Raw genomic sequence first — 23,028 nt, forward strand, 5'->3', positions numbered from 1 at the left:
CACCACTCAAACTATATAAACTTAGCTTGTAAGAATTTCACAATTAATTACCCGAAATAATAATAAGAAAATAAAGAAAAAAGGAAAGAAAAGAAGATGTTGGCGGTGACCAACATATGACCTACCAAATATTGCTCACCTAGAGGAAAGAATAACCTTTTTATTCAAAGAGAAAAAATAAAATAACAAATTAAAGGAAAAAACGTACCCCATAATATGTATATAGATGAAGAAGAGAGAAGAGATTGAATAAAGAAGCAATAAATGCCCCCCACCGGTATGGCTAAGAAATTGTGCATGCATGGTCAACCACCCACCCCCACCCCTTTTACCACCACCACCCCTCCCCTCCTATAAATTCTTCTGCAGTCTGTCCATATTCTCATCATCATCACTTCTTTACTTTTCTTTTCTTTTTTTCACAAATCATATATACATACTGCACTTTCTCATAATTATCTCTCTCTTTCTTTCTCTCTCTAAAAAAAAGAAAAAGAAAATGAGTGCACCAGTAAAAGCCATGGAGTTTCCGATGGTGCTACTAAAATTAGCAGACTGGTTCTTCTACCACTTGCTGGCTAACTCATTCTACACAGCTGCTATGAAGCTCAAAAACAATGGCTTCTTCTTCTTCTTCCTCAAAACCCCATCCACCATCAAATCACCTTCACCTTCACCTTCACCTTCACCACACGTTTTCCCTATATACCCTAACGTCACCAAATGCAATCTTCATGGCAGAAAATCTGAGACAGTGGTGTGTGACATCCATGGCTGCTTGCTCAGATCTGACTCTTTCTTCCCTTACTTCATGCTCGTCGCTTTCGAAGGCGGCAGCATTTTCAGAGCCTTCTTTCTGCTTCTATCGTGGCCGATCCTGTTTGTTTTGGATTACGACCTCAAAATGAGGGTTATGATTTTCATTACATTTTGTGGGCTTAGGAAAAAAGATATGGACAATGTCTCCAGAGCTGTTCTTCCCAAATTCTACCTCGAAAACATCAACCTGCATGCGTACGAGGTTCTGGAATCAGCTGGATCTAAGGTTGTGTTCACAACTGTGCCGAGGGTTATGGTGGAAGGATTCTTGAAAGAGTATCTCCGCGTTGACTCAGTTATGGGAACTGAGTTGCACACCAACGGCAAATACTTCACCGGGTTGCTGTCATCTTCGGGTCTGCTTGTGAAACACAGAGCTTTGAAGGAATACTTTGGTGAAAAGAGGCCTGATATTGGCCTTGGTACCTCAAGCAGCATCCATGACCATCTTTTTATCTCTCTCTGCAAGGTATGCATACAACATTAATTAATTAGTAGTTTTATTTCTTTTTACATATTTGCCCCTAGTAGTTTAAGCTAATTACACAACGACATCATTATCATCATCAGACAATTAAATTAAAGCGTATTATTTTAAGGTTGCCCCATCCCATGCAGATCGATCAATTAATTAGATCACCTACCAGATCCAACATTTAATATAATTTATTATTTATTGAACAGGAAGCATATGTTGTGGTGAACAGATCAGAAGAAAACAAATCAACAACAATAATGCCAAGAGAGAGATACCCAAAGGCGCTGGTATTCCACGACGGAAGACTAGCTTTCCTACCAACACCCGCCGCCACACTCTCAATGTTCATGTGGCTACCCATCGGAATATTCCTAGCGCTCTTCCGATTATTCGTCGGAATATGCTTACCCTACAATCTCTCAATCCTGTTAGGCGTGGGCAGTGGGGTCAACATCAGAGTCAAAGGCAGCGCACCGAAGAAATCACTCAACGGGAAAGGAGTACTCTACGTGTGCACCCACCGTACGCTCCTAGACCCGGTTTTCCTAAGCACGTCACTCAAGAAGCCGTTGACAGCTGTCACCTACAGCCTGAGCAAGATGTCTGAAATAATGGCGCCCATAAGAACGGTGAGGCTGAGCCGTGACCGTAGGCGCGATGGAGAAACGATGCAGAGGCTGCTGAGGGAGGGGGATTTGGTTGTCTGCCCTGAGGGGACAACTTGCAGGGAGCCTTACTTGTTGAGATTCAGCTCTCTTTTTGCTGAGCTGGCAGATGAAATTGTGCCGGTGGCGATGAATACCAATGTGACAATGTTCTACGGGACGACGGCGAGTGGGTTGAAGTGCTTGGACCCGGTTTTCTTCTTGATGAACCCCAGACCGAGTTACAGTGTGCATATACTTGGGAAGGTGCCGAGAGAGATGACGTGTGCAGGTGGTAAAACTGGGCATGAGGTGGCTAATTACTTGCAGAGACAACTGGCTGCTGCTTTGGGATTTCAGTGCACTTCTCTTACCAGAAGGGATAAGTACTTGATGCTCGCTGGGAATGAGGGTGTCGTAAACGACAACAGATCATAATCAATTATATATTCAAACCCTACTTACGTTCTTCTTTTTTTTTTTTTTTTATTTTGTCTATACATGAACAACACTAGCCTCGGTCCATATCTCTCATATTTAATTAATATGCTGCTGAATTTCATTTTATGCTCATCTTTATATTTCAGAGTAATTATTATTTTTTGTGAAATACATTACTACTACTTATATATCACATTTTATTTATTGGGTTCACTTTTATTTTTGGCTGTGAACTTGCTTGGTTGGTTTGTATGTGATGGGAATCAGGATATATATATATACTAGTGATGGTGCACCGCGCAATTAGGGATGGCAATGGGTACGGGTTTGGCGGGTCTTGGACCCGGAACCGACCCGTTTGGGGCGGGTCTGGGTCAGCTAAATGGTTTTGGGTCGGGTAATGGGTTTAAGTTTCTAGAACCGGATGGTTCTGGGTCGGGTTACGGGTCTTATTGGAACCGACCCAGAACCGACCCGTATATATATATATATATATATATATATATATATATATATATATATATATAATTTGGGATTTCATTTATCAAACTATCAATTTTCATCTTGTCTATTATCATTTACCTATTTTCACTATTTTATTTTTCGAATCTCATTTTCGTGAGTAATATTTATCACTTTTCGACCACCGCTAATTGTCTTGCATTTTAAATTTTACTTATTATGGAAGTTTAAATATAATTCATTGTAATTTTATTGTTCACGTTATATCACTTCTAGAGATTTTTTAAAATATTGTATTTTAGTATTGAAATTATTTCGTAAAAATATACAAGTAAAATGTTATGAAAGTTAAAAAATATTAAATTTTTTGTATGTTAATGGGTCTAGCGGGTCAGAACCGTTTAGTTAGGGTCTGGGTTGGGGCGGGTCTGGGTCTAAGCTAAAACGGGTTGGGGCGGGTCTTGGGTTTATATATTTTTCGTGGGTCGGGTCTTGGGTTTAGGCAAACCCGGCCCATAACCGACCCGTTGCCATCCCTACGCGCAATGCGCGGCGTTGGTGCCCATTTTCCTCCCATTTTCGGTTAATTGTAAAATCAGCCCCAACATTTTTGGGTAATTATACTTCCGCCCCTGATAAGCCCTTTTTATTATTATATTATCCCGCAGTAATTTTTCAAATATTGCTTGTTGCACCCATTCTTTCCTCCCATTTTCCTTTAATTATAAAACCACCCCTAACATTTTCGGATAATTACATAACCACCCCTTGCAAGGCATTTTTTTTATTATTGTATTATACACCTATCAATTTTAAAAATATTGCTTGTTGCACCCATTCCTTCCTCCCATTTCCTTTAATTATAAATCAGCCCTAACATTTTTGGATAATTACATTTCCACCCAAGATAAGCCATTATTATTATTATATTATCCCAAGAAATTTTTAAAATATTGCTTGCTGCAACCATTCTTTTCTCTCATTTTCCTTTAGTTATAAAACCAGCCCTAACATTTTCAGTTAATTACATAACCACCCCTTGCAAGGCTTTTTTTATTATATTATACATATGTCAATTTTTAAAATACTGCTTGCTGCGTACAATTTTTCCTTCCATTTTCCTTTAATTATACAATCAGCCCTCGCATTTTCGGATAATTGCATTTCCACCCATGATAAGCCCCTTTTATTATTATATTAGCACCCAGTAATTTTTTAAATATTGCTTGTTGCACCCATTCTTTCCTCGAATTTTCCTATAATTATAGAATCAACCCTAACATTTTCGGATAATTTCACTACCACCCCTTGCAAGTCATTCTTATTATATGATACACCTGTCAATTTTTAAAACATTACTTGTTGCACCCTTTCTTTTCTGCCATTTTCCTTTAATTTTAAAATTAGCCCTTATATATTCAGATAATTACATTTCCACCCCTTGCAAGCCCTTTTTATTATTATATTGTACACCTGCCAATTTTTAAAATATTGCTTGTTGCACCCATTCTTTCCGCACATTTTCCTTTAATTATAAAATCAGCCCTAACATATTCGGATAATTACATTACCACCCCTTGCAAGGTCTTTTTATTATTATATTGTACACCTAAAAGGAATACCTTCGATTTCCAGCGAAGAAGCAAACACTTTTAACAGAAAATACCTCTCATAAACCAAACTAAATTAAATGCTCATGAGAAAAATTAGGCCACCAAAAAAAAATAATAAAAAAAAAAAAATTGAACAATCGATAGCAATATGTTTCAAACAATTTCACAAATTCAAAGGAAAGCATAACAAAAGGAAAGCATAACAATCTAGAATCATAATTGATCACGAAAAGGCCATTTACTCGTACAAGACAAAAATATAGAAAACCCCAGAAAATATGCATACCCCGGGGCTGCCTGAAAGAGCGGGCCACCACCGAAGCCGACGGACCATCGCGGATGCGACGCTTGGCAGTAGGCAGGAATTTTTTTTCGGAATCAGCCGTAGAAAACCCAAACCGACTGCCCTTATTACGGGCCCAATCCCAGAAAGAAATATGGAATGCATAAGCTCGAAATAAATTAAATCGGTGGACAAGCCAACGAGGCTGTCGGCACCGGAAAACGATGTATTAGCTTAAGTCAATCGTCGGATTGCTGAAGTAAATAAATTAAAAATCATACTGCACATTGAACTCTAAAACCTAACTCTCCCTTTAATTAATAATCTTCTTTCTATAAGCACCACCAACTCAGCATCAACATTGACAAAAATGGAATAAAGAAAGCCCCAACTGTGATAAAGAAAATCACGGAACGGGGTACAATACCTAGCAACGGTTTTAACAAATAATAGCTCTATAATCAACGAAAGTAAATTAAATGCTCGTGAGAAAAATTAGGCAAAAAAAATAAAAAATAAAAAAATTGAGCAGTTGTTGGTTGTTACCAAGATGCTCGAAACAGTTCCACAAATTGAAAGTACAGCACCACAATCTTGTAGGGAATCATAACTGATCACAAGAAGGGCCATTTACTCGTAGAGCCCAAAATATAGAAATCCAAGAACAACTGCATACCACGGGGCCGGCGGACCTTCGGGCTGTCTGAAAGAGCTGTGTCAACCCCCGAAGCCGACGGAGCATCGCGGCGACTGCGCTTGGCAGTAGGTAGAAATTTTTAACATACTTGCTTAACAAACTTCAGTCAATATGTACCAGAAACCATCAGGCTACATGCTAAAATAAACCGTGCAAATTCGTCAACAAATCAACAGGGAAGTTTCAGCCTTAAAAGGTTGATTGTGTAGTAGGAATCTCCTGAATCAAGAAACAATAGACAGAAACAAAGCAATATACGCGTCAATAATTAAGATTTGTGATTCATTTTATTTGCATTTGCACGTCTATAAAATAAAAAATAAAAATTACCCAATATTCCACTAGCGGCAAACATAAGACCCGATGCAACCTTCTTTTCAGCACCAATTTCAGAAAATGTTGCTGCTAGCAAAGACAGAGGATGAAGAGTCCCGGTTTTTAATTGCAGGGAGCCAGTTTTATCGGAAATTGATGAAATTGTTTATGTTTGCTAAATACATGAAACAACAATCATCATTATTGTATAACACCATCCAAAGCATGAATAGTTTTTATTGTCTCCTGAAGCTTGCAACACTTGAAATGAAATAAATAAACAAGCAACCACATAACAAATTCAGGTGTTTTTAGATACTCGACAAAAGTAGGAAAATAAAGGGCAAAATAAATCATACCTAGATAATTTGCTCCTCAGCCCTACTCGAGCGCCAACAACACGAACGGGAGAAGGGGCAACAACTGTAGATAGCCCAAACACAAAAGAAACAAATAGAAAAAATAAATTTCCATGAAGAACAGAGTATAATCTAGACAAAAACAAGAGGAAAATTTGGAACGGAAACTAAAAGCAATTTTTTATGCAACCGGCTCCTGCCCTTTTTCAAATTCTGAATTTAATTTGGTGTTGCTAACTAAATAAATAATTTTCATTTTTATGCAAACGGATCCTGGGCTGAGGCGCATGCAGAAGAAATCGTGTGGGATGAGGGGTGAGGACAATTTTTTGAAGACGGTGGTACAGGGGAGCCAAATTACAGCCCGGCAGAAATTATTTAGTACGTTCACCGCCGCCTTTGCCGGCAGGGGACTCTTCTTTCTCCGGCCGCCGCCAAGTGCAGTCGCTGAGTCCTAACCCGGCACAGGCGGCCTTTTTTGTTGTGTAAAGCTCAAGGGCTAAGCCCTACCCAGCGTCGCCATGTGGTGGGTAACCTAATTAGTTTTCTATTTTTAGTCGGTTCTGTGGGCTTCTCCTACGGCAACCGCCGCCGCCAACCGCCGCAGTAACGCGTTCGAATAATTCGTTGTCTCCTGTCTTCCTTTGCTGTGGAGGTTTATCCGTCGTAATACTCTGTTCTGGCAAGAAAAAATAAACCAAAAAAGAAAAGCAGGAGGGGCTCACGCGCTTGACGGAGTGCGGTTGAAGCAGGTGAAAGAAAAAGGGGAAACAAGCAAAAAGAAGATAAATACAGTTATATTGGGGCCAAAAAAAAAAGAAAAAGAAAATAAGGTGGGGATAATTGAGAACATCCGCCTCTTATATATATGTAATGTAATATATATAGATAAACTTTAGGGTTAATAGCACTTAACCCCCCTGTAGTTTCCACGTTGTGCACTTTACCCCCCTCTGATATCAATTTAAGCACTTAGCCCCCCTGTGGTTGTCAGTTTGTAGCGGCCGTCTAATATTCCGTTAAAGTTAATGGCAAGTGTATCTTACTCGCCCAAAATTGAAGTGGTTGAAGGTTTTGCATGCTAAAATTCGTGATAATATCCATATTGCCCCTTTTCCTTCAATAAAAACCCCTACACCAATCTCTCATTTTTCTTTTAATTAAAAAAACAAAATAGATTTTTTTAAATTCTATACTATATAATTTTTTGAATTTTAAATTAATTACTGTTTAAATACATATGAACTTTTTTACAGCTAATAATCATCATCTGCTATGCTATGGGATGAAAACATCAACTGATACTAAAAAATAAAATTATATATATATATACATACACACATATATCTCTCTATATATATATAAAAGAAATCAATTTAAACATTAGAAAAAAAAATCCCTAAAATAATCAGTTACAAAATTAGGTTTAAATAATGGCTGATTGATTTATACAGCATAATAAAAAATACTACGAAAAAAAGTAAAAATAGAAAAAGAAACAGATGTAAGAAAATGGAAAATCTGGATGATGAGGATTTTGATCGACCCGCCGCCGATGAAAAAAAAACGCACGTTTCTTTCTGTAAAATTCCGGAGGCCATAATCTGCCCGCTTCCCATTTACGTACCCCCTCCATCACCCAACTCAATGCCTCGATTCAAGATTCTCAAATCTAATTTATTCTCTGTGTCTACAATAATACAAAATACTTATATTTCTGAAATCGTAAAATATCGAACCACCAACCAAATTATCTCAATGTAATCATACGTAACATAGAATTATCAATATTCTTCACAAAATTGAGGACTTCAAAGAAGAATCGAAACCCTAGGAATTTGAGATGTTTGCCCGAGAAGACAAAAAAACTCGAACATTGGTTTTTGACATGAAATCTTTGGGCTTTTTCCTCTGTTTTTTGGATGTAATTTTCTGAGTTTTCCTGTAATTTTTTTTTAAGGGGTCCGGAACAGTTCAAGGGGATTCGAAGGCGAGGAGAAGAAGCAATTCTGATAATTGTAATTTAGTCCTATGAATTGGTGTTATTTCTAATTTAATGCAATTGAATTTTTATTTATTTATAAAAACAAATATAACCTGCAAATAGTTGGAAAATAATGGGGCAGTTCAGGTATTTAACATTTTCAGTTAACTTTAACGGTGTATCTGACGGCCGCTACAACTTGTCAACGACAAGGGGGTAAAATGACCAAATTGATATCAGAGGGGGGTAAAGCGCACAACGTGAAAACCACAGGGGGGCTAAGTGCTATTTACCCTAAACTTTAAAAGTGTAACTGCATAGAAACTTTGACTTTGGAACAAAAGAGGGTGACGTAACATACATATAAATGATATTTGGGGGCAATTTTTTTCTACAATAGTTTGACTTTTTTATTACAGAAATAGTACACTTTTTGGGTTAGTTTCATTTCTACAACACATATTTGCAAAATGCAAGTAAGGAGACGAGACATGGCAGCGTATTATTCGTTCTGAAGAAGCAATTTTGCTAGTTGTGTGTTATAAGGAAGGGGTTATATGCCAAACACCCTTCATTGAGATTTTAATTTTTGATAAATCTTTTATTTATAAATGATATTTGAGATAAATTCAATGGGCGTGAAAAATCATGTATGCCCCACTAACTATTAATTAGTATAATTATTTAATTTAAAAAAAATTATACCCAAAATCTACATCCAAATCTTCTCCAAAAATTATTCCTCTAATTACGCCAATTCAGTTTTTTTTCTTTTCTTTTTTATTTTGTTTAATTGTTTTCTTTATTTCGATTTAAAAAAAATTGTAATTAATTTACTTTTTTATTTTCGGTTTTTTTATTTTAAATTATTTTTTTTCTTATTTATATTTTTAATGTTTTTTATTTTAATTTAAAAAAATGGTTTTATTTTTATTTTTGTTTTTTCATGGTTTTTCTTTTTTCTTAATTTCAATATTTTTTTAAAAATGGTTTTTTTTTTCTTTCCAGTTTTTTTAAATAAAAACCATTCTATATAAACATGAAAACCACTTTTTATATATATATATATATATATATATATATATATATATATATATATATATATATATATATATATATATATATATATATATATATATAAAAGGTGTACTCATAACCAATAGGGTTTCTTGCTTGTCATGTTAGAATGATAAGACCCAATGACAACACAAAACTCAACACGCAGAGAGAGAGAGAGAGAAGAGAGAAGAGGGAGAAGGGGAGGTTATTGAATAGGAAGGAGATAATACGGTCATTAATTCAAGTAACTAACTTCCTAATTATTAGGATTTTTTAATGGAAAATATATTATATATCTTTAATATTAAAATTAAATATACATTATCTTTTAAGTAGGGGTATAATAGTGATAATTAAGTGTTTTTAATTAATAAAATTATTTTGGATTTATCTTAAAAATGTAAAACAAAATTGGACTTATTGTAATGATAAGTAAGGGAGTTTTGTCAAATTTTCCCTATAAGGAATTGACATGTGGCACCTGATAATTATTTTTGGAAAAACAAGTTTCCTAACTGCGTAGCATAAGGAACCGACACGTGTCATTAGCCCATTTTGTATTCATATATACAGTTTTTACTTTTTTTTATTTACTTTATTTTAATTAATAAAATAATAAACCATATAATTAATTAAATTTATTTTAATATTTTTTTGTATAAACAATTTTTTTATAACTAAAAATTATAAAAGGTTTAATTAATAAAAAGTCTTTTTTTTTTCTAATTAAATTTGTTTTTATTTGAATAAATAAAAACAATAATAATAAAATTAATTAATTAAACAACATTATAAATAAATGCATGATTTTTTTTTTATATTTCAACAATTATTTTTGGTCAAATATACGGTATGCGGCTCCCGGTGATACATTGTTATTTTATGTGTTGTTGTAGAAATAAAATTAACCCAAAAAATGTCCTATTTCTGTAATAAAAAAAAAAAGTCAAAATATAGTAAAAAAAAATTGCCCCTGATATTTGCTTTAATTTGGAGAGAGGATGGGGGCTGCATTATGTTAATATTATATTGGATAGCATCTGTGCGTAGTAAACTGGTATACACATACTAGCTGAGTCATGAAATTTAGTTGTTGGCTAAATCATAGCTCTCTCCCATGGAGTCAGTTTTGTAGGTTTGAAATGGTAAAATAGTTATAATTTACCTGTTACCTCTCCAAAATCTTACAAGCACTTGGAAGGACATCTTGTTTTGTCCATTGTTGAGCTTCCATTTTAGGTTCCTTTAGTTCTTCTCTTCGAACATTGGGCTCGTCTAGTTTCCCTACGAGCAGTGGCGAATCCAGAATTTTTGCCAAGGGAGTTCGAAATTATAGAATAAAAAATTTAAATATCACTTTATAAAAATAGTGGACCAAAAATTTACAATTACAAATTTTGGGTGAATTGTGGAAATATTTAAAGAGAAAAAAGATGAAAATATTAAAAATAGTGGACCAAAAATTTACAATTTACAAATTTTGGGTGAATTGTCCTTTAGTTCTTCTCTTCCAACATTGGGCTCGTCTAGTTTCCCTACGAGCAGTGGAAATATTTAAAGAGAAAAAAATGTGAAAATATTAAAAATTGTGGACCAAAAATTTACAATTTATGGATGAATTGTGGAAATATTTAAAGAGAAAAAATGTGAAAATGTTAGGATTTGGAAAAGAAGTAGTCTCAGAATCGAACCCAACGACCAACTACCTGATTTGGAATAACTTAACCACCTCAACCAACAGACTTTTTTGTCAAATTATGTATAATTTTAATATTTCTCCAAACTCAAGGGTGTGCAACTGCACACCCTAGACCATAGGTTGATCCGCCACTGCCTAATAATCACTTTAATTTGGGGTTACTTCAATATTGAGGGGAATTTCTTATTTCTCTCTTTGTAATTCTTGTACTAGTGTTTTTAGTAACATTGTAGAACCTCTGTAAAATAATAACTTTTCAGTCCCGACTCAATAACAACGTGCTAAATCATTAATTCGAAAATTTAATTATAAATTAATAAAATTTTGCTTGTCCCAACGAATGCATGTATACCTTTGTAGTTCTTTTCGTCTGGACGACACTCCGATCCACAAGTTCAATTTATACATGTTAATTATAGATAAAATTGATTGTAATGCATATATACGAGTCTAAGTATTATTGCACACACTATACGCAACACGTTGTTGGTTCACAATTAGATCACAAAATTGGCGCTATTGATTCTTCTTTGAGAAATTAATGAATGACCTACTTCCTAAAACATTAAGTTGATGATACCACATATATATATATATATATATATATATATATATCATCATCATGAACTTGTGACAACACTAATTGAAAATAAAAATGGCAGCATCACAATTATTTATATATATTCCTTTCAGTTAAGATTCAAGCATCTAAACTGCGTGGTTGGAGTATTCAAACATCATGTGAGTCGTCAATATTGCATGCAAATCGTATGTATGCAGACATAATTATCAGATCAATCAGACATTCACATAGAATGATTGACAACAACTGCATGATCTTCTTTTCTTAACTACTGTGATCCCTTGGACCAATATATGTATACGTTTTCCCAATATATTCTACTATGCATTTAGTTATTGTCTTGGCCGTTGGCTCATGCCACTGCCTTGGTAAATAGCAAATAAATAAAAAAGGAAAGAAAAGAAAGAAGAAATTATGTAATAATAACCTTTTTATTCAAAGAGAAAAAATAAAATAACAAATAAAAGGAAACTGATACGATCTATTGTGTATCATAAATATTTCCTACGAAACGTAAGATCTATTCTTTAATATTTCTCTCTGCATTCTAAAACCCTAGCACAATACGACTATTTAAAGAGAATAAAACCCTAGAATCCTAATCTAACTAGGAAAGATAATTACCTATACTAATTAAATACTTAATAAGCCTCCTAATCATCCTAACCCTAAACTAACATACGGCTATATCTAAAATAAATATACTATGATAATTAATTAATAATAAAATAATAACTAACTAATAATTAAACGATATATTTAATAATATATCGTATCAAACCACCCCTCTTGAAATGAACCTTGTCCTCAAGGTTCGAGTCAATTTGGTCTCTCTCCTTTGCGTTTCCACCTATGTTTGACTTCATCGACTTGCTTCCCGATTGACTCCGAAAAACACGATGAACGACCGAGCTTTTTACCACATTGTTCATGCTGATCCAATGAAATAACAAAGGCTACTTTAGCGAAAATATTCAATCTTTTTCCCGACAAATCAACCTTCTCAATTGCCTTTTCAAATTTCATCTCCTTCACAATCAATATCATGCTTTTATTTTTCTCGGTCGTCTTAACAGATCCGGGCTCATTCACAGTCACCAAATCTTGTTCGTCTCCTTTCTTTTGAATATCGTGGGACTCTTCTAATATTCACTGTAGTTCTTCGTTCTCTTCCTTAGTTAATTCTTCACCTTCGTCCCAAATTACCTCAAGTGAATCCGATAATTCATCTTTCGGCGAACTCACAAAAAATTGGGGTTCTTCGAAACAATCATCGTCGTCCTCTTCCTCTTCTTCCGGCAATAGGCTCGGCAACGGCGGCGGCGGTGGTAGTGGCGGTGACTCTTCGAAAAAGTCATCGTCGTCTTCTTCCTCTTCCTCCGGGAATAGGCTCGGCAGCGGCAGCGGCGGTGGCGGTGACGGGCGGCGGTCCCTTCGGCAGCGGTCCCTTCGGCTTTTGTGATGGCGTTGACGTCGTCCTTGACTTTGTTCGAGCAATTTCTGAAAATTAATCCGTAATTTCTCTACGGATTTTTCCAATCGCTCCAACCGTCTTGTTTCTGACATCATGATTTTCACAAAGTTTTGATATGATCTCAACTTTGCTCCAGCGTAGCTTTGATGTAATCGCTGCCTTGCTAACGAAGCGTTGGTGTTAATCGCAACTTCGCTCTGATACCAATTGATACGATCTCTCGAGTATCATAAGATTTCTTTACTAATCGTAAGAAAACTCTTCTTTATTATTTCTCTTCATTATCAAAACCCTAGCACAAAACGGCTATTTAAAGAGAATAAAACCCTAGAATCCTAATCTCACTAGGAAAGATAATTACTTATACTAATAAATTATTTAATATCTATTCTAATCTCCTAACCCTAAACTAATATACGACTATTTCAATATAAATATACTATACTAAATAATTAATAATAAAATACTAACTAATTAATAATTAAATAATATATTAAAATAATATTTCGTATCAGAAACGTAACCCCATAATATGTAGATAGATGAAGAAGAGAGAAGAAATTCAAAAAAAAAAGCAATAAATGCACCCCTAAAAAATTGTGCATGCATGGTCAACCTCCCACCCCCACCCCCACCACCCTTCCCTCCTATAAATTCTTCTGCAGCCTGTCCATATTCCCATCATCATCATCACTTCTTTTTTCCACAAATCATATATACATACTGCATTTTCTGCATTTTTCATATTTTTTTCCGATTATTATTATTAATATTTATAAATTATTATACACTAAATTATTTGTTTATTTTTATATTTAAAAGGTTAAAAAATATGTACTGATATACTAACACTAATTCCTTGTCATTCTCACGTTTGCTGCACCAAGAAGCCCTTTACTCTCTCTCCTCATTTCTCCTACCACCACCGCCCCCAGCCCGTCCCCGAGAACCACCAGCGCCGCCCTCATCCCTTATTTGTCTCCACCGAGCAGCAGCCGAGCCGCGCCGCCCCGCCCCTTTTTTTCTCAGCCGAGCACTAGCGGCGCCGCCACTTGTTGTCTCCACCGAGCACCAGCCGCATCCCTTCATTCTAGAGGTATTTCATAGAAATCCATCCTCTATTTTTTTTTGTTTGCAAAAATAAAAAAAGAAAAAAAATTATTGGCAGACCCCTGTTTTCCGTCCTTCCTTGTGCAACCTTAAACCGACAGCCCTAATTATTTTTTATTGAAATATGTTACTTATTATATCTATTATTGAATTTGTTTGAAGTTGGATTCAAAATGTTTATAGGGGCAATCTGCAGATTAGTTGTTGAGGTAGACTTGGCTGAGCTTCCACTATATATTGCAACATTTTAAGTGGAACTGTTAGAGATGGTTAGTTGTTTCCCATTTATTAATTTTATCAACTGTTTCTTCATGAATGTCTTATTCTCTAGTACATAATTTGTATCATAATCTTATGATTCCTGTTTTTTATTGAGATAACATATTAATGTCAAAACCATCTTATATGATAATTCAAAATACAATTTATGAGTTCCAATAAGCTCCTTTAGCTTGATGTTTATGAGTTTTCAGTGAATTACTTACCCCCTAATATATCCTTCTCAAAGATTGGTTTCAGAAGTAGCCCTTTAGTTAATGTTGTTGAAGAAGATGGTTCTTGGGCGAAGTAGCAACAGCAGCCACGATTGGGCAGAGCTGCAGTGGCCATTGGGCAAAGCCGCAACGTCGATTGGACGAAGCCGGAATGCCAATTGGCAAAGCGAAAATTTAAGGTAGAACTAGTAAAAATTGCTTTTGGTGTATTAGTTTTGGATCATCTTCTCTATTTAATCACTTGCAATACTATATATTACTTCGTATATGGTAAATTTGCAATACTTGTGTCTGCAGAGTTTTGGAATAGATATAATGGTGGATATTGCAACATGATGTTGCATTGCAGAAAATTATTTTTGTTTTGATCAATCAATTGTCCTTTTTTTTAAAAAAAAAAAACAATAAAACGTTATGTATTTTATATTTTAAGCTTGTATAAGTATTTATATAGTATTTGTGAGAATTATATAGGTAGCAAAAATATATATTTTTTTTAATAAATTATGAGTATTTGTGAGGATAAAAATTGTCACATAAGGTATTTGTAACGAATATTATCATTACAAATATATATAAAATATTACTCCAAATTTGACTATTGGTGACGAATTTGTTTCTTGTAACGACACTAAATAGTTTTAGTGAGGATCATGTTGTTACCATAAATAGAGATATTGTAACAAAACTTAGGTCGTTACCAATACATTTGTAATGAATATAGAAAAATTGTCACCTAAACTTCTAGCGTCGAGCTTTAAAGGACAAACAAAAGGTAACAAATATGTCGTTACAATAAGTTTTAGCGACAAATTTAGCACTTATTGTGACAAGTTTTTTCCTTGCTAAAAGTGTCTTTTTTTGTAGTACCCTAACGTCACCAAATGCAATCTTCATGGCAGAAAATCTGAGACAGTGGTGTGTGACATCCATGGCTGCTTGCTCAGATCTGACTCTTTCTTCCCTTACTTCATGCTCGTCGCTTTCGAAGGCGGCAGCATTTTCAGAGCCTTCTTTCTGCTTCTATCGTGGCCGATCCTGTTTGTTTTGGATTACGACCTCAAAATGAGGGTTATGATTTTCATTACATTTTGTGGGCTTAGGAAAAAAGATATGGACAATGTCTCCAGAGCTGTTCTTCCCAAATTCTACCTCGAAAACATCAACCTGCATGCGTACGAGGTTCTGGAATCAGCTGGATCTAAGGTTGTGTTCACAACTGTGCCGAGGGTTATGGTGGAAGGATTCTTGAAAGAGTATCTCCGCGTTGACTCAGTTATGGGAACTGAGTTGCACACCAACGGCAAATACTTCACCGGGTTGCTGTCATCTTCGGGTCTGCTTGTGAAACACAGAGCTTTGAAGGAATACTTTGGTGAAAAGAGGCCTGATATTGGCCTTGGTACCTCAAGCAGCATCCATGACCATCTTTTTATCTCTCTCTGCAAGGTATGCATACAACATTAATTAATTAGTAGTTTTATTTCTTTTTACATATTTGCCCCTAGTAGTTTAAGCTAATTACACAACGACATCATTATCATCATCAGACAATTAAATTAAAGCGTATTATTTTAAGGTTGCCCCATCCCATGCAGATCGATCAATTAATTAGATCACCTACCAGATCCAACATTTAATATAATTTATTATTTATTGAACAGGAAGCATATGTTGTGGTGAACAGATCAGAAGAAAACAAATCAACAACAATAATGCCAAGAGAGAGATACCCAAAGGCGCTGGTATTCCACGACGGAAGACTAGCTTTCCTACCAACACCCGCCGCCACACTCTCAATGTTCATGTGGCTACCCATCGGAATATTCCTAGCGCTCTTCCGATTATTCGTCGGAATATGCTTACCCTACAATCTCTCAATCCTGTTAGGCGTGGGCAGTGGGGTCAACATCAGAGTCAAAGGCAGCGCACCGAAGAAATCACTCAACGGGAAAGGAGTACTCTACGTGTGCACCCACCGTACGCTCCTAGACCCGGTTTTCCTAAGCACGTCACTCAAGAAGCCGTTGACAGCTGTCACCTACAGCCTGAGCAAGATGTCTGAAATAATGGCGCCCATAAGAACGGTGAGGCTGAGCCGTGACCGTAGGCGCGATGGAGAAACGATGCAGAGGCTGCTGAGGGAGGGGGATTTGGTTGTCTGCCCTGAGGGGACAACTTGCAGGGAGCCTTACTTGTTGAGATTCAGCTCTCTTTTTGCTGAGCTGGCAGATGAAATTGTGCCGGTGGCGATGAATACCAATGTGACAATGTTCTACGGGACGACGGCGAGTGGGTTGAAGTGCTTGGACCCGGTTTTCTTCTTGATGAACCCCAGACCGAGTTACAGTGTGCATATACTTGGGAAGGTGCCGAGAGAGATGACGTGTGCAGGTGGTAAAACTGGGCATGAGGTGGCTAATTACTTGCAGAGACAACTGGCTGCTGCTTTGGGATTTCAGTGCACTTCTCTTACCAGAAGGGATAAGTACTTGATGCTCGCTGGGAATGAGGGTGTCGTAAACGACAACAGATCATAATCAATTATATATTCAAACCCTACTTACGTTCTTCTTTTTATTATTTTGTAAAAAACCATCTGGAGGCTATAGAAGCTACTGTAATGCTCAAAGTTCCTTATAGCTCGCTCGTTCCTGCAAATCAAACAGAGAACATATTACTCATAAACATGACTATAGTTGCCATGTAATGGTTGTTGACATGATATTTTTTATATTAAGCCAAGTTCAATTCAATGTACATGCTTATTTGCGGAAAAAAATCTCAAATTCACATATTAAGCATCTAAAAATATTAGCACATGATAAACAACTAAACACATTACCAAGGTACAAAACATATACCGGTCACCCAATGGAAGAGCCTGCGGTGAATCATGAAAAGTTTGAGTGCAAATGCAGGCCTCCACTATCGAACAAGAAAAATTGTTCCATTAAATCCACAATACCTAATTAAAAAATTAAAAATAAAATATAAACCTAAAGGCTTATTCATGTAAATAAAATCCACAACAGATATATCATTATCACTCATTTATATAAATAAAATCACCACTAAAGAGATAAATGGAAACTCATTGATTCTAGGCACCATCAAAAAGAAAAGAAGGAAAAAGAATATTGGGGAGGGATTTACGAGCAGCGTCGGCTCAAAAAAGAGAGAATATTAGAGATCAAATTACGAGTGTTCGTGTAGAAGCGGCGGCTCATGGCCGCTTGACGGTGGTGCAGGAGCTTTGAGAGAGAGGCGGCGGATTCATCATGTTCTCTATCCCGGACTGCAGGAGGTAAGTGAGCCCGAGACAGATTGGTAAATAAAAAAGTAATTTCTCTCTCCTCTGGAGAAGAGAGGGCAGAAAGGAAAGGACACGAACAGAGCGAATAAACCACAGTCAGTATGATTACTTTAATTTTACATTTGAAAGACGAAAATAGATGAAAACTTGACACCAAATTTGCTTTCTAACTTGATGAAGTTGATAATTTTTTTGATAAACATATTTGCTTAACAAACTTCAGTCAATATATACCAGAAACCATCAGGCTACATGCTAAAATAAACCGTGCAAATTCGTAGCCTTAAAAGGTTGATTGTGTAGGAATCTCCTGAATCAAGAAACTATAGACAGAAACAAAGCAATATACGCGTCAATAATTAAGATTTGTGATTCATTTTATTTGCATTTGCACGTCTATAAAATAAAAAATAAAAATTATCCAATATTCCACTAGCGGCAAACATAAGACCCGATGCAACCTTCTTTTCAGCACCAATTTCAGAAAATGTTGCTGCTAGCAAAGACAGAGGATGAAGAGTCCGATTTTTAATTGCAGGGAGCCAGTTTTATCGGAAATTGATGAAATTGTTTTTGTTTGCTAAATACATGAAACAACAATCATCATTATTGTATAACACCATCCAAAGCATGAATAGTTTTTATTGTACTAACCACAGGACCCGAGGGCCCGGACCCATAGTTCGCCGGCACAGAACAGTCGGCTGTCGCGGACACTGCCGTTCCAGTTCCATTGCAACGTCGCGGTTCCGTCGCGGCTCTGTCGCGGCTGGAACGGACTTTTTTTTAATTAAAATGCTAAAATATAATTTATGTCAAATATATTTTTAATACCAACATTACAATACAATAATATGCTAAATTTATTAAAATTTAAAAAATAAAATATTACAACAACCTTGCATTAACATTATAAATTACATGCAATATCAATACCACGTAGAATGTCGAGCTGGTTCAAAACTTTCAAGATTTTCTGTTTGAGAATCAGCCGATAAATGTGACTCATATTGTCCTTATTTATAGTAAAACATATTATGCGATGAATTAATTTCAAATTAAAATGATTATATTTAAGTAACAGAATATTGAAAGCAAAAAAAAGTTAAATAAAATTTTAATATTATATATATTTGAATTTTCTATATTTATTTATTATTTTTATTTTGATATTTATTTTCCATTTTTTAAGAATCAGTCTTTAATTTTATTTATTATTTTCTTTAAAAAAAATATGTATTATTGCTCAATTTTATTTATTATTTTCTTAAAAAAAATGTGTTATTGGTATTTCCCTTTCAGTTAAATACGTAAATTATAGTCATGTTTTACTTATTGTTACTTTCTCCTATTAATAGGGAATTAGAGGGATTAGTGGGATCTCATTATCCCAAAAAATTAGCTCTTAACTCCATAAGAAAATAATAATAATAATTTAAACTCTTCTTTTATTTTAACTCTTTTTTTTAATTTAAAAAATAATTTAGACTCTTCTATAAATTATCTCATTCCCAATTTTCTTTTTTCTTTTTCTTTTTTTTTTCAATTTTTTTCCATTAAGTCGAGGGTCTCGTTCCCAATTTTTTTTTTACTTTTTTTTCCGTCAAGGGCCAGGCCGTTCCGAGCCGTTCCGGAGTCGTTCAGACCGTTCGGGCGCCGTTCCGATGCCGTTTCCCGACCACGTCTCGCCCGTCTCGGTGGTCCGCCGCGTCAAGGGGGAGAGAACGGTTTTGTTAGGGATTCCGGAACGGCGGGCACCGTTCCCGTTCCGGCGCCGTTCCGGCGAACCCTGCCTGGACCCGAGTGGCCCGAGTGGTTAAATAGAGTACTAACCACTTGGGCAAAGTTACTATTGTTATACTATAAATATATTAATATATAACACTATAAAATCATTATAATAATTATATAACTAACGTTTAATAAATTATTAATTATCACGTTCACTATTATTAATATTAAAAATCTATACGAATAACAAATGCATATATATATTTAATTTTGAAAAATATAAAAAATTACGATTTAATTTAAAAGAAAAATTGAATTTTGATTTGTTTTAAATTTTGAAATTTTGAAAAATTTCTCATTTATTATTTTCACTTATAAATACCCTAATCCAATATTCACAACTTTCCTTTTATTTAGTTTATATCTCAAGGTCTTAATGGTTTCATGTTTTTCTAAAACTGTTTAGTGTTTAAAATTTAATTTTTATTTTATTTTATTTTGAATTTAAAGTTAATCTTAACTTTTTTCAAGTCTCAATCATAGTTTTTTTTTCTTTCTTATAATTATTTTGGGAAGAAAAAAAAAACCCGGTTTGGACCCGAACCCGACCCAGATCTGCCCCGAACACGGATGGACCCGGGTAGACCTGCCCCGGATCCGGACCCGCCTCCCCACGGGGCGAACCTATATTTCCTTAGTAAGCTGGAATTCTTTTTTTTTTTTCCTTTTAAATAGCTACTTGTGCTCTTCCTGGCAAAATTTCCGCTAATTATAGGCTTCAAAATAATTAAAATGATTTATAAAATTCAAAACCCTAATTTTTTATTAGAAACATTTTTTATATTTGAAATTTAAATCTATTTATAAAATAATAATTAAACTTATATAATATATAGAAATTAGAAACAATTTGGACCGTCATTAGAAACATTTTTAATTTTTTTTTAGTTGAAAAAAAAAGGACTCATTCAAAGAAAGACCGAAAAACGCGATGCTTGAAAACCGAAAAGTCAATAGCGTTTTATGCCATGAAAAAGGAAAGTCTTCATTCTTCAAACTACACTTATTAATTCATACGGCAAAACACAACTTTGAATTGACAAATTCACCAACTCTTTACATAATAACATATATATGTGGGTATAAATAGAAGCTCTCATTCGTTTCATTCTCATTCTCATATCAATAACACACATCCAATACAATATTTCATATTATATAACATTTAACAATGAAAACTCCAAATTCCTTTCTTTCTATTCTAATGATCGTATTGATGATCCTTTCGTGTAATTCTTGCGATGCTCAATCGTCCCACAGTCCGCCTCAAAATGATTTTCTACAATGCATGTCCCTTCATTTGCCAAACAATACTGGAATTTCCAGTGTTGTTTATACCCCAAACGACGCTTCGTATCTATCGATTTTACTATCTTCCGTAAGAAGCCTTCGATTCAGATCAGTTTCAACTCCCAGACCTCAAGTAATCGTTACCCCGTTCGAAGAATCTCAAATTCAAACAACTATCCTCTGCGCCAGAGAAAATGGCATGCAGATTCGAATTCGAAGTGGCGGCCACGACTACGAGGGTCTCTCGTATACATCTCAAGTTCCATTTGTAGTCCTCGATTTGTTCAATTTCAGTGAAGTTGCAATCGACGTTGACCAAAAAACCGCATGGGTTGGGGCAGGTGCAATCATCGGTCAGCTCTATTATCGAATTAGCCAGACAAGTAAGACCCTCGCTTTTCCGGCAGGCGCATGTCCCACCGTCGGAGTTGGCGGTCTCTTTAGTGGTGGAGGGTACGGCCCGATGCTGAGGAAATTCGGCCTTGCTGCTGATAATATTATCGATGCTCGTATTATCGACGTTAATGGAAGGATTCTTGACAGAAAATCGATGGGAGAGGATCTTTTTTGGGCCATTAGAGGTGGCGGTGGCTCTAGCTTTGGTGTTATAACTGCATGGAAATTGAAGTTGGTTACGGTTCCGGAAACCCTAACCATATTCTCCGTTGGAAGAACACTGGAGCAGAATGCAACTCAGCTAGTTCATAAATGGCAATATATTGCTCCGAATCTTGACGAAGATATATTGCTTTCGATTTCTATTGGACCGGTGAATTCGAGTACTGGAGCTGCTGGTGGCAAAACTATTCAAGCCAACTTCAATTCGGTGTATCTCGGTGGGGTCGACAAACTGCTGCCGTTGCTGGAACAGAGCTTTCCAGAGTTGGGAGTCAGAAGAGAAGATTGCACTGAGGTGAGTTGGATCCAATCGGCACTTTTCTTCGGTGGATATTCGATACAAGTTTCGCCGGAAGTCGTAACAAGCAGAAACCCTGAAATTAGGAGCACGCTTCCGATAACAAGGTATTACTTCAAAGCGAAACTAGACTATGTGCAGGAACCAATCTCGATCAAAGGGTTCGAAGGAATGTGGAAACTGTTGCTGGAGAGAGAAGCAAATATGGGGGAGTTGTTAGTAGTCCCGTACGGTGGAAAAATGAAGGAAATATCGGAAAGTGCGCTGCCATTCCCACACAGAGCGGGAAATCTTTACAAGATTCAACAATTGGCTTATTGGGAAGAGAGTGGAGCAGTTGCATCAGAAAGATCGATAAGTTGGTCGAGGAAACTCCATGATTACATGACTCCTTACGTTTCAAAGTCTCCCAGAGCTTCGTATATGAATTATCGAGACCTCGATTTGGGAGTAAATAATTATAACGGAGATGGCAAAACATCAACAAGTTATGCGCAGGCTAGCGTTTGGGGGCTCAAGTATTTCAAGAACAACTTCAAAAGGTTGGTGCAGATTAAAACAAAGGTCGATCCAACCAACTTCTTCAGAAACGAGCAGAGTATTCCGTCCCTATATTCCAAGTCGTCGTCGAAGAATAACTAACTAAAGCAAAAGACGGGGGTAACAATTAAGATAACTGTTCGAAATATTCTTTCATTTTCTTCTTATGTTGATAATTAATTAGTTGCTATATAACTTGTGTGTTTAGAATCAATCATTTATTCTAATTTTTTTATTCTTTGTCAATTATGTATTTTGAAAATTTATGTTGTGTTTAATAACACTTAAATATTGCTGGTGAAAGTCACTTATATCGATTCTAATTTGAATGATTTGCTACAAATTCCATTCTTTCAATTGCATGATTCTCGATTTATGATATATTTTAGCCACCACTGTACATACTCAGGCCTGTGAAGGGGAAACTACAATCATTCAGTCAATTAATCAAACACATAGTAAGCTGAATCACAGGCCTCAAATTAGGGAACAATAACAAACTTTGAATTCCACATAAAATTATAATTTGATTAAAATTATTATTTGCTAGTGAAGGCAATGTGATTATATAACTAAACATGCAATAAAATATTATATATAGAGAGGGAATTAAACCACTTCTATTAATTACAGATAAGATGCTTTATCTGTATACTAGTTA

The 23,028-nt window shown here is 35.5% G+C and overlaps 3 protein-coding genes across 7 annotated transcripts; all 3 read left to right on the top strand.

Annotated features, from left to right (window-relative positions):
• The first annotated feature begins 257 nt into the window (after positions 1-257).
• Positions 258-2,537, top strand: LOC105966712 (glycerol-3-phosphate acyltransferase 1). The gene is made up of 2 exons (XM_012991297.2): positions 258-1,288; positions 1,504-2,537. The coding sequence occupies exons 1-2, from the start codon at positions 302-304 to the stop codon at positions 2,377-2,379; spliced, it is 1,863 nt and encodes a 620-aa protein (XP_012846751.2). The 5' UTR covers positions 258-301; the 3' UTR covers positions 2,380-2,537.
• A 10,911-nt stretch (positions 2,538-13,448) lies between these two features.
• LOC105966713 (glycerol-3-phosphate acyltransferase 1) lies at positions 13,449-17,101 on the top strand. Of its 5 annotated transcripts, none has more exons than XM_088811945.1 (5): positions 13,449-14,006; positions 14,204-14,289; positions 14,540-14,693; positions 15,382-15,963; positions 16,179-17,101. In XM_088811945.1, the coding sequence occupies exons 4-5, from the start codon at positions 15,487-15,489 to the stop codon at positions 17,052-17,054; spliced, it is 1,353 nt and encodes a 450-aa protein (XP_088668071.1). In that variant the 5' UTR covers positions 13,449-14,006; positions 14,204-14,289; positions 14,540-14,693; positions 15,382-15,486; the 3' UTR covers positions 17,055-17,101. The 5 variants fall into 5 exon arrangements, with proteins under 5 accessions (XP_088668071.1, XP_088668069.1, XP_088668070.1 ...); XM_088811942.1 differs by having other exon boundaries at positions 13,613-14,006; positions 15,417-15,963; XM_012991299.2 differs by having other exon boundaries at positions 13,733-14,006; positions 14,529-14,693; positions 15,417-15,963.
• A 3,639-nt stretch (positions 17,102-20,740) lies between these two features.
• LOC105966687 (tetrahydroberberine oxidase) lies at positions 20,741-22,690 on the top strand. Its single transcript, XM_012991275.2, has one exon. The coding sequence runs from the start codon at positions 20,793-20,795 to the stop codon at positions 22,467-22,469; it is 1,677 nt and encodes a 558-aa protein (XP_012846729.2). The 5' UTR covers positions 20,741-20,792; the 3' UTR covers positions 22,470-22,690.
• Positions 22,691-23,028: the final 338 nt, after the last annotated feature.

Source organism: Erythranthe guttata, chromosome 13, assembly GCF_056151865.1.
Source record: "Erythranthe guttata isolate IM_541 chromosome 13, IM_541, whole genome shotgun sequence".
Classification (NCBI taxonomy): Eukaryota; Viridiplantae; Streptophyta; class Magnoliopsida; order Lamiales; family Phrymaceae; genus Erythranthe; species Erythranthe guttata.